This window comes from Rhinoderma darwinii, chromosome 4 (assembly GCF_050947455.1).
Source record: "Rhinoderma darwinii isolate aRhiDar2 chromosome 4, aRhiDar2.hap1, whole genome shotgun sequence".
Classification (NCBI taxonomy): domain Eukaryota; kingdom Metazoa; phylum Chordata; class Amphibia; order Anura; family Rhinodermatidae; genus Rhinoderma; species Rhinoderma darwinii.
The window spans coordinates 352951619-352964770 of NC_134690.1; the positions used below are offsets into that span (position 1 = coordinate 352951619).

Here is a 13152-nt window from a genome sequence, read left to right on the forward strand (position 1 = left end):
TAATGTTGAGGATTATGGCTAACCGTTAATGAAAACCCAAACTTTACTGTCTCAGAAAATTAGATTATATAAGCCCAACAAAAATTATTTTTGTTGGCCTACTGAAACGCATGTATAGTATATGCACTCAATACTTGGTTGGGGCTCCTTTTGCATGAATTACTGCATTAATGCGGCGTGGCATGGAGACGATCAGCCTGTGGCACTGCTGAGGTGTTATGGAAGCCCAGGTTGCTTTGATAGCGGCCTTCAGCTCGTCTGCATTGTTTGATCTGGTATCTCATCTTCCTCTTGGCAATACCCCATAGATTCTCTATGGGGTTTAGGTCAGGCGAGTTTGCTGGCCAATCAGGCGCAGTGATACTGTGGTTATTAAACAGAGTATTGGTACTTTTGGCAGTGTGGGCAGGTGCCAAGTCCTGCTGGAAAATGAAATCGGCATCTCCATAAAGCCATGATTAAGGACACAAGTCATGTCTGAAACGTGTAGGCAATTGACTTTATAAACCACCTCGCTACCGCGTCTACATTTTATTCTTTTGTTTGCTAATAGAATTGGGAACATTTATTCCTTTTAAACCACCCTTCAGCGCTGGGTCACACTTTTTCTTGTTCTATTTCTCTTTTTGAATTGAATTACTAAAATAAATTAACTTTTTGATGATATTCTAATTAATTGAGATGGACTAGTACATAATTTAATCTGTCCATTACCGATCATTCGTTAGCAAGTAGGGGAAGCCATCAAGCAAAAATAGAAGGATGGGTGTAGGACTAAAGAATCAGACTAAACAAAGTTTCTTTGTAGTATGTGTGTTCAGGTAAAATTCGGCTTCTGCAGAACATATTTACAACAATCTAATTGGGTGCTTTTAGCTGTACTCCTTTAGGGCACAGCTATTGGATTCTGAGGTAATCGAAAATTCACCAGTACTTTATAAAACAGGGACTTAAGTTGCTGCTCTCACAACTTTATTCTGCATCTCTGCCTTTCCAGCATAGTTTCACCAAGAAGTCAGTCCATGGTAAGTAAAAAAATTACAAGGATAGAATAATCATACTCTACTAACTAAACCACAAGTGAAATATATTGACTGGTACGGTATTTTTGCATATTTATTTTGCAAAAATAAAAGGAATAATAAAATAAAACAAAATTGAGAAAAAGAAGATACTAAGCCAAATGAACCTCAATATCGGGGATCCTGAAGTTCAGCATTAACTTTAAAAATAGACTTCGCTTTCTATCACTAAAACAAAGATTGCTCATTTAAAATACAACTTTACGTAACTTTTCTTTATAATTTTTCTTTCTTTTGGCGCTTGGACATTTGCCTTTCACTAAAAATAATACTTTTGTGAATAAAGGCATTCATTTGTACATTAAACAACAGTGCAGAGGATAAGAGTGCAAGTTTAGTTCAGTCATGTCTGAGGACGTTAGGTCAGCCCCAGAACACACATGTTATTCATGTCTACGGTAAGGCCAGCCCTATTCATTTGGTCTGAATTGGGTGTCCTCGGCAGCAGTCTGTGTCCGCTGTCAGCCTCTGAACAAACGCTCATTTTTCAAGTCTAAGCAAAACACTATAATACTTTAAGAGGCTGTCCATGTGCCACACTCATTCAGTAGCTGAAAAGGCCATCTAATTCCCCTTTTTTTCCTCTCCCCTCTCGTCTTTTCAATAGGCAGCCAGCCGGGCAGCACGCCACTAGTGACACTGGTCATGGTACACACCTAATGGTCTGACCTCTTTTCCCTACTAATTGCATTACATGGCCAGCTGGCTCCAGCGAGAACTTGTCTGTTTGATTCAAGAATTTCTGCTCCCGAATAGTCACGGCTGCTGCTTTCACAAAGTATCTTGAGCCTGACAACCCCATTGTTTTCCTGACAGTGTGCCCATCCTAAAATCTAAGTTTTATTTGTAAATTAACCGAGAAACTTCCTGCCAGATCAGCGGTGCCTGGAGACTAATAATGTGCTCCTTTCATTCCCTTTCACTCTTACTGTATCACTGCCAATTTGTTTTTCTGCTGCCGGCCAGCCCCGGGCTATAAAAGGCTGGTAAGACATAAGTGCAATTATAGTCCTGAAGTCAAATGAATTGGACAAATCCAATAGCACAGCCCTGTCCCCACTTTACAAACCCCTACAGCAGTGAGATTAGCTGCTAAAAATCTAATCTCGAAATAGCTAACAAATTTCTACAGCAAAGGAGCAAGAGTTCACGATGGGGCTACATCAAGGTCTCTGCATGGAGAAAAGGTTCTATTGCAAATGCGGCCAACTATCAAATAAACCCTACCTCTCTTACAAGAGAAAAAAAAAAACTCATTTCAGAGCTGTTAGCTGCAATTTACTTAGGATAACAGACAGACCGTAAGAAGCTGTTAGCGTGATTGATTTTTTATTCTAGCCGAGAGACATCCTGATAAAGAATGTTTATTGCTAATGAATACAAATCTCCGAGCTGAAAAAGGTATCATCTGAGTCATGGATGTTTCGGTAGGGAATCTTCCTGTCAAAACGAAGGCATCCAATACTGCTTAACTGGCACGCTTTGGAGGTGGTCAAGAGCATGGCTGGATTCAGCTAGGCAGTTCTACACCACAGAGATAATCCATTTGATTCCTACCGGGGTGGTGTGATGCTTAGAAAACGGCAAGTGCCTCAACTAAGGCCTCATCAAAGCTCATCAATCCACATTGAACATGACACTTTCCAGCTGAATAACACAAGACCAATCTTGCTGCTCTGACACAGGCTAGAAGGGCATTCCCGCAGGTGATCTATTAATTCATACAAAACAAAAAGCAACAGCGACAGATAATAATGCAGATTATCAAATGCTATACCAATCCGTACTGTAGGCGTTAATTCAAAATATGGACAAGAACATGGACAAGTCTTCAATATAAAATATAGTGTCAAATGATGCATTTATCTCAGATAGCATTCAGCAGAAAAGTACACTACACGATAGTAAAACCAAAAATCATCAACCTAGGAGTAGGCACCTATTCGGAATAACGGCGTTTAAAAAGGTACAAAATTTCACCAGTGCATGTTAGCGCAACTAATAATTTCTTCAGAAATGGCTTATTCTTTTATATTGTTTACCAAGTTAACCAACCAACCAACTACTACTACTTAAATTTGAATGAGCTCTGAAAATTGGGCTCTATTCACACTACATTTAAGACATCTAATTTAAAAGGACACTTTTTGGCACCTGTTGGCCCATATTGGACATGTTTGGCGAATGTGCCATGAGCATTTCCCAGCAAATCCGCAGAACATTACGTGTGAATGGACCCTTAGACCCCTCACAAAGACACATTCACCCACCACTTTGGAATAACTGAAATGACGATTAGGCTTCTTTCACACTACCTTAAGTTTAAGTTTCCCTCTCTTCCATCAGAGGAAGAGAGGATCGAAAGATGAAATGGAAAGCAACGGTTCCGTGGTAATTATTTTATTTCAGTTGCTTTCCATTTGTCTCCGTTCTCTAGGTCTCCGTTTTTTTTAACGGAAATAAAAGTTGTGCAGATGGCACTTTTACTTCCGTTCAAAAAAATGGAAAGCTAGCGAACAGAGACAAATGGAAAGCAACTGAAACAAAAGAATTACCATTGAAATCAATGGTAATTCTAACGGAACGGTCGCTTTCCGTTTAATCTTTCGATCCGCTCTTCCTCTGACAGAAGAGAGGTAAATGTATACTAACGCTATTGTGAACTGAGCCTTGGGTATAGTCTGCTGCCTATATAAGACGTCTCTAACCACTGGCATAGATAAACACTAATTTCCAGTACAAAGTTGCTCTAACAAGCCGCTGATAAGGTGTCAGTAAGAGCCCAAACTTTCAGCAAAACTGCAGATTACATAGTTTGTACGGTTGAAAAAGACACATGTCCATCAAGTTCACCCAAGGGATTTCTACACATAGGAGCTAATATTTTTTTGTTCTAGGAACATCTACTGTCCCTGCTGTGACCAGCTCCTGCGGTAGGCTATTCCATAGATTCACAGTTCTCACAGTAAAGAAGGCTTGTCGCCTCTGCAGGTTGAACCTTTCTTTTTCCAGATGGAGGGAGTGCCCCCTTGAATTTTGAGGGGGTTTTACATGGAACAGGATTTCACCTATTTTTTTTATGTGCCATTCATATATTTATATAAGTTAATCATGTCCCCCCTTAGTCGTCTTTTCCCAAGGCTAAATAGGTTTAATTCTTTCAATCTTTCCTCATAACTTAAATTCTCCATGCCCCTTATTAGCTTCGTTGCTCTTCTTTGTATTTTTTCCAACTCCAGGGCATCCTTTCTATGAACTGGAGCCCAGAACTGAACTGCATATTCTAGATGAGGCCTCACTAATGCTTTGTAAAGTGGTAATATTACATCCCTGTCCCGCGAGTCCATGCCTCTTTTGACACACGACAATATTTTGCTGGCCTTTGAAGCAGCTGATTGACACTGCATGCTGTTATTTAGTTTATGATTTACAAGTACACCCAGATCCTTCTCAATAAGTGACTCCCCCAGTGTAGCTCCCCCTAGGACATATGATGCATGCAGGTTGTTGGTACCCAGGTGCATAACTTTACATTTATCTACATTAAACTTCATTTGCCAAGTGGACGCCCAAACACTTAGTTTGTTTAAATCTGCCTGCAATTCACAAACATCTTCCATAGACTGAACTATATTGCATAGCTTGGTGTCATCTGCAAAAATAGAAATATTGCTATTAATCCCATCCTCTATATCATTAATAAATAAGTTGAATAATAGTGGCCTCAGCACTGAACCCTGGGGTACACCAATTCTAACCGGGGACCACTGAGAGTAGGAATCATTGACCACAACTCTCTGGATACGGTCCTTGAGCCAATTCTCAATCCAATTACAAACTATACTTTCTAAAACTATATCCACAGCAGCCCCTCTGTCTAGGCTTCTGCTCACCTCTTCATAAAAACAAATCAGGTTGGTTTGACAGCTTCTGTCCTTTGTAAAACCGTGCTGGCTGTCACTTATAATACTATTTTTTATCACATAATCCTGTATATAGTCCCTCAATAGCCCCTCAAACATTTTCCCCACAATTGATGTTAAGCTTACTGGTCTATAATTACCCGGGGAAGACCTAGAGCCCTTTTTGAAAATAGGCACCACATTTGCCCTGCGCCAGTCCCTTGGCACTATACCAGTCATGAGAGACTCTCTAAATATTATGAAGAGGGAGACAGAAATTGGAAATAGGTTCTGTAACCGTAAACGTTAATTAAAAATAATATAGGACTTTAGGAATAAGGGCTTGTCCACAAGTAACGGAATTGCTTCGTATTTTCCATCCGGAATTGCAAAAGGAAAATACACAGCGGAATACCGTAGCAGCGAAGTGGGTGACATTTAACAAATGTCATCCACACGCTGCAGAAAAATTCAGTCTAGAAACTCACCTGCCATGCATAATTTTATTTCCGCAGCTAGTCAATAATCGCTGCGGAAAATGGACGGCATACCCACATTTTTCTGATCTACTGCGTAATTTGCTGTGGAAACGCTGCAGCATTTCTTACCGGAAAAAAAGCCCTTGAAAAAACCAACCAAAAAAAACGCAGACAAAAACCACACTATTTTCCGCAGTAAAAGACGCATGAAATGGTGCGGATTTTCCGTAGAGGATTATCTGCTAGTTGATGCGTAAATGCTGCGGGGAATTTTCCACAGCAAATTTGTTACGTGTGGACAAGCCCTTAGATATAATTTTGCAACCTTACACAGTTAAAATACAGACCCCCAAGGACTAATTTGGAAGACCACAGACTGCAGGTGGAGCACAGCTTGTTTATACAACTTCACGCACACAATATGGGATATAACTTCTGGGAAGAGTATGAAAAGAAGTAAATATCTCCCAAAAAGTCTGTCCAGAGGAATACAGTAAGCAGAAAACAGGTAAGAGGCGGTGCATCTGCAGGACTGCATGCTGTAAAAGAGCAAGAGCAGCAGAAGTAGAAGAAAAACCTCTACTCCGCAGAGTTGGAAAGAGGAAAGATGCATTTTGCAGATGGAAAAAGACCCCAAAACATAGGTTAGCTACACAACTGCAATATAACTAATATACAGTTACACTTGCCCAAGGAGAAATGGTTACATCCCGCCCTCCCACCAAAAATATATAAACTTTAACCCCTTTTATCCGCAGTCATTTTTCTGATTTTCATTTTCACTTTTTCCTCCCCACATTCCAAAAGTCATAACTTTATTATTTTTTTCATCTATTTAGTCATATGAGGACAGGTTTTTCTCGATACGAGTTGTCGTTTTTCACGGCACCATTTGATGTACCATATAATGCACTGAAAAACTGGGGAAAAAAAGGCCTTGTTGGGTGGAACGGTAAAAAAAAAAAAAGCGATTCCCTATAGTTCTTTGGGTTTCATTTATACGGCGTTCACTGTGCGGTAAAAACAACATGTTAACTTTATTAACTTTATTCTGCGGGTCAATACAATTATGCCTATACCAAATTTATATATATATATATTGTTTTAATGTTTTACTACTTTTACAAGGAAAAAACTAATTGTTAAAAACAAAATTAGTGTTGCATCGCAATATTCTGAGAGCCACAACCTATTTTTCCGTCGATTGAGGGCTTATTTTTTGGGGGGCGAGCTGTAGTTTCTATTAGTACTATTTTGTAGTACTTTCTGATCACTTTTTATATCGCTGGTTCAAGTTACCCTACTGGTACTAATAAAAAAAGTTAAAGACCGTTAAATAAAGTTTTTTTTATTATTTTGAGATATATATATATATATATATATATAGGTAGAGATAAGCAGCACTCTGGGACAGATTCCAACACGGTAATGGGTGCAAGCAGGTAATCCAGATCCGTGGATTATAAGACATAAACGAAAGAAATCCTACAGCACTCCGATGGTTCCAAAAAGTATGTGATTTATTCAGTCAACAGCTGCAACGTTTCCGTCCTGCTATAGGACCTATAGCAGGACGGAAACGTTGCAGCTGTTGACTGAATAAATCACATACTTTTTGGAACCATCGGAGTGCTGTGGGATTTCTTTATATATATATATATATGTGTAGCGCTATCTATACTGCAATACTAATCTAGTGCAGTATATTGTGATTCTGACATGCTTCTATTAGTACAAAGATGGCCGACCTCTGGGCCTTTATTAGGCACCCAGACTGAAATGACAACCATCAGCAACACGCAATCGCATCGCGAGGGGGGTGTTGGAACGTCAGAGGGGGCTGCCCCTCTTTCTAATGGGTTAAATGAGTGTTAACGCACTCGTTACACGGAAGTGCTGGCTGTAACATACAGCCGGCAAACTTGTTCGATGGAGCATGCTCAGCCCGTGAACATGCTCCATACCCCCACAACCGAGCTCCGTAGTAAATATATGGCGGATGTCAGGAAGGGTTTAATCAATAAATTATAGGTTTCCAAAAACGTTACCAATAAAAACTACAACCCGTCCCTCAAAAAAAAAGTCCTCCTATGGATACATGGACAGAAAAATAACAGTTATGGCTCTCAGAATGCAGCGACTCAAAAATGACTTTCTGTAAAACATTTATATTGCGCAATAGTACTAAAACGTAAAAATAAACTATAGTTATTTGGTATTGATGAACTCAAACAGACCTGTAGAATAAAAAAATAAAATGGAATTTTTTTAATTCTTGACTCTTAAGATAAAGCACCTCTCCCACGCCAAAACATTACAGCGTTTATATATACACACACATCGTTATACTCTACAAAATAAAATGGAAAAATAGCTGTTAAGAAGCAGACATGTCATTAAATCATTACAGATCCCACATTACAATCCTAGCATCAGCTCTGGATAAAAATATTATAAAAGGTCAAACCTATAAATGCTTTATCAACTAGAAAAGGATTTGTATAGGGCAATGGATAAGTGTATGAATCAATTGGACAAGAGTAAATCTCATCTGAAGAGTCTATTTTGAATCACCGACTGACATTATATTGACTTGGACAACTCCTGGCGGAAAAGGTCAATTATTACACCGAACAAGATTCAGAACTATGAGTGACTGAGAACGAGTGCTGGACATCAGTATCATCCTGAAGGCTGCCATCTGTATTATACATTTACTCAATCAGGTCCTCTGCACATGACCGTGCCCATAATCACTGTCCGTGATTACGGGCACAGCCGGCCGCGGACAACCATCCGAAAATTTTGCGGACCGTGCTCCCATATACAGTATGGGTGTACGGTCCGTAAAAAGCAAAAACTAGGACATGCCCTATCTTTTCTCAAGTCTTTCTACGGCACGGACACCTTTCCGTAAATTAATGGGTCCGTAATTACGAACCATAATTACGGACCATAATTACGCATGGATTCTACAGTCATGTGCATGGGGTCTAACATAGAAATAAAACGACCCTACTTAAATACACCGTGTTCCAAATTATTATGCACATTGAATTTAAGTGTCATAAACATTTCATTATTCGTTTTTCAATGAAACTCATGGATGGTATTGTGTCTTAGGGCTCTTTGTAATCAATCTCAGACACCTGTGATAATTAGTTTGCCAAGTGTGCCCAATCAAAGGAAAACTACTTACGAAGGAAGTTCCACATTATTAAGCAGGCCACAGGTTTGAAGCAATATGGAAAAGAAAAAGGATCTCTCTGCTGCCGAAAAGCGTGAAATAGTGCAATACCTTGGACAAGGTATGAAAACATTGGATATTTCAAGAAAACGTAAGCGTGATCATCGTACTGTGAAAATATTTGTGGCTGATTCAGAGCACAGACAGGTTCGTTCAGATAAAGGCATAATGAGGAAGGTTTCTGCCAGACACATGAATAGGATTAGGAGAGCAGCTGCTAAAATGCCATTGCAAAGCAGCAAACAGGTATTTGAAGCCGCTGGTGCCTCTGGAGTCCCGCGAACCTCAAGGTGTAGGATCCTCCACAGGTTTGCAAGTGTGCATAAAGCTATTATTCGGCCACCCCTAAACAATGCTCACAAGCAGAAACGGTTGCAGTGGGCTCAGAAATAAAAGGCGACTAATTTTCAAACCGTGTTGTTTACTGATGAGTGCTGTGCAACCCTGGATGGTCCAGATGGATGGAGTAGTGGATGGTTGGTTAGTGGCCACCATGTCCCAACAAGGCTACGACGTCAGCAAGGAGGTGGCGGAGTCATGTTTTGGGCTGGAATCATGGGAAGAGAGCTGGTAGGTCCCTTTAGGGTCCCTGACGGTGTGGAAATGACCTCTGCAAAGTACGTAGAGTTTATGACTGGCCACTTTCTTCCGTGGTACAAAAAGAAGAACCGTGCCTTCCGTAGCAAAATGTTCTTCATGCATGACAATGCACCATCTCATGCTGCAAAGAATAACTGTGTCATTGGCTGCTATGGGCATAAAAGGAGAGAAACTCATGGTGTGGCCCCCATGTTCCCCTCACCCGATTGAGAACCTTTGGAGCATCCTCAAGCAAAATATCTATGAGGGTGGGAGGCAGTTCACATAAAAACAGAAGCTCTGGGAGGCTATTCTGACATCCTGCAAAGATATTCAAGCAGAAACTGTCCAAATACTCTCAAATTCAATGGATGCAAGAATTGTGAAGGTGATATCAAAGAAGGGGTCCTATGTTAACATGTAACTTGGCCTGTTAAGTTTTGTTTTTTATTGAAAGAGCTTTTGATTTCTGTAAATATGACCTCCTGATGCTGCAAATTAAACAAATTACCATTTTAGTTCTCTTTACAACCTTTAAAATGTTTTGATCTCTGTTGTGCATAATAATTTGAAACAGTGCGTTTTGAGTTTTTTACTTCTAAAAAAAAAATCTGTTATCATTAGGAGATTTGTTCAATACAATTTGCATTATACTCCAACGGTTGATGGCTTGAAAATTATACTGACTGTCATTTGCATCGACTATTTAGGAAAATCAGCGAAAAATAACATTTGCGTAATAATTTGGAACGCGGTGTTGTAGTAACAGTAAAGTCAATGACTTTGTGGGCATTCACAAGTGCCTGGGATTTTAGTGCCAATACAAATTGCATACTGATCTAACGCACAGATATTTATCACATTTTACATTTGTAAAGGGTGGACTTTATAAGGTTGCATATAGCATATTTAGGTTTTTGTCAGTTACCTTTTTGGTCAGTGAATCATCTGAATCAGATAACATGCGCGTAGAGACATGAAAGATTGCTTCAACAGTAGAGGTAGCGTAATAAGGTGCAGTTTGTCCAGTGCTTCCGTTTCTCTGTAGACCACCCATAAACCCACAGTGAGTTGAGAGGTCCACCTAAAATAGCAATAGAATTAGGTTGTATTCCTGCAGAGAGTATAAATCAAAATATACAGTATATCATTGCTATTGATAGCATTTATTTTTTAAGGGCGTTAACAAAATTTGGGCATGGATGTTTACGAATTCTTGGAAAGTCGAGCACACGGTGTACGGATTCAGATCGAGATGGTACACTGCTCGCTTGTCTTTCCGAGAAGAGCCGAGCAAAGCCAATCAGAAACTAAGCAGAACATGGCTCACCTGATAACTTCTGCTGCTGCGTTTTAGCGATCGGTGGGGGTGTCCGTGGTTGGACGCCCACTATTCAAAGCTTCGGACATGTCACCATGACATATGAAAAGTTTTATGAAAGTTTAAGTAACACTTTAATTGGTTTGACAAGACCTTATTTAGGGGTTTCATTGCAAAGGTGGTGAATACACAAGAACTCACAACTTGTTATTTTTTTTTATTTCTAAAACCAGGTATTTTCTTCATTCCACTAACAATTTGGACTATTGTTACGGTTAATAAATTAATTTATTCACAATAGGTTTGGTACATTTTGCACTTTGATATGGCTGTATCGGGGTAATCTCCCTTCAGAATTACGCCAGTTGTACTGTTCCCTTAGTTAAGGTGGCTTAAATGCCGTCTATGCTCAATGGAGAATGTTCCAGACCCGTCATTCTAGCCAATGTGCGTGCGCAGTTAAGTATTCATTAGGTACGTGCTGCGGCTCTCGAGTAAACCGGCTTCAGTATGGGCATGTGCAGACTATACAGACGGCGCCTGTGCAGAAGAGTTATAAGAATGCCGAACTGGTCGGTAACTTTTACTTTTTTTTTGCTGTTACTAAGTAGGGTGTCTGGAGGATTTGCACCCTATACTGTATTGGGCAGTGCCGCTTTCCTATTTTTGTCTACAAAAACACAAAATAAACATAACACAGAAAATCTGCACTAAAAACGGCATTGAGTTTGCTAAGCTGAACAATAATTGTGATAATTTTCAATTACCTCCCACCCGAGGCCTGCTACAAAATCTTCATAGGCCTTGCTTCCCCCGCTGTTGGAAAGTATGGAGCACTTATCCTCCTGCCCTTCAGCAATGTAAAATACAGCGATCTTGTGGGTCTCACGGCTGGTAAAGAAAACAATTATATAATATGGAACTATAAACATTTTATTTTTTATTACTGAACACATAACTCAAATACTTTACTGCAAAAGTTATTGTAAACAGGAATTCACATTTATTACATTTTAACATTTTCATGACTGCAGAGTGTATATATATATATATATATATATATATATATATATATATATATATATATATATATATATACATACATATACACACACATATACATACATATATACATATATATATACTGCCCATCAAAAGTTCCGGAACACCCTCACAACTTTTGAACGGCTCGGGGTAGATCCGCAGCAGGACCCGCCACACAAAATCCGCTGTGTAAACTAGAACATGTAATTTATTGATCTAAACGTCTGCTCAATCTGGGCTTAGGAGTCCAGTGGACGGTCCTACTCCGTGATTGACAGATATCTTTGGTGTGCTTACTCATACAGGGAAGGTTGTCAATCACAGAGGACCGCCCACTGGACTCCTAAGCCAAGAATGAGAGGAGCTTTAGATCAATAAATGACAAGTTCTACTGAACCTTCCCACAAAACTACATATCAATCTTCTCAGCTTCTCCTGCTCTATAATATACTGCCTGCAGATCAGACTGCGTCTTCAACGTAACAGGTTTCTTTTAAAGAAAATGTTATTGTTAAATGCTGTTAAGTTTTTATTAAAGCTGCCCAGTACAATTATATGGGTAATAAAACATTTCTCTGGCCTGATAAAGGTCATATAATGCGAAAATGTGCAAAAATTTTTACTTCGAGTGCCGTCTTCATCTTTTGAATGACCACTATGTTCACTGGGAAAAGGGACTTGAAGGTCCCACCAAATCACACCAAAGTAGTTCTGATGTCCACCCCATTGACAATACAGAATTCTAAATAAACATCACGAAATTGGTGGTGATGTCATTGTGCTCCAATGAGAAAACTAAAATATGGAGCCATATAACTGATCAAATATATATATATATATATATATATATATATATTTTTATCTTTTTTTAAAAACAACGTATATATAGAACCCAGAAGGGACAGAAATAGAAAAAACCGAACGTTTAAAGAGGTTTAACCCCCCCCCCGCTCTATAGGGATCGGTTGTAATTGTCAACATGGAGAATGTCAAGAAGCCCTTGCTTGAGTTTTAAATGAAGTATCCTTCATGAAGCTTTGGAAAACGCGCCAATCTGTGTAAAATCTGACTGCAAAGGCCAGTTATTAGCCAACATCTCATCATAGCAAAATGTTCTACTAACGGTTTGCTGCTTTTGTTCTCTCTTGGATGCCATACTTATCAATAATTCTAGCAGATCAGAGATTTGTTAGTGCAGATCTCTATAAAAAGTCGATTTCCTTTCTTGTCAGACTGAGCAAATCAGTTTTAAAGTATATACCATACACTTCGCTACTGCAATAAACCTACTTGGGGAAGGAAGTGCTGTCACAAACAACACTTACAGACATAAAGAGCTGAATGGTCGTAACAAGCGCAGCCAAGAGACTCATTCAATAATTGCTCCACAGCTGAGTTTTTTTCATTCAGCCAATGTAAATCTATAAATTGCTGGTGTTTGCCTACCTCAATAGCCTTCCAATTAAATTATCACTGGGATTCTCCTTTCCTAATTCAA

General features: G+C 39.3%; 1 protein-coding gene across 4 annotated transcripts in view; it reads right to left on the reverse strand.

The window, feature by feature from the left end:
• Nucleotides 1-13152, reverse strand: part of RALGAPA2 (Ral GTPase activating protein catalytic subunit alpha 2) — a 283670-nt gene that overhangs the window by 107409 nt on the left and 163109 nt on the right. For all 4 annotated transcript variants that reach the window (XM_075862975.1, XM_075862976.1, XM_075862974.1 and 1 more), the window contains 2 exons: nt 11378-11501; nt 10218-10373 (listed from right to left, as the gene is read on the reverse strand). In XM_075862975.1, coding sequence (XP_075719090.1) covers nt 10218-10373; nt 11378-11501 — 280 coding nt within the window. The remainder of the gene's footprint in view (nt 1-10217; nt 10374-11377; nt 11502-13152) is intronic.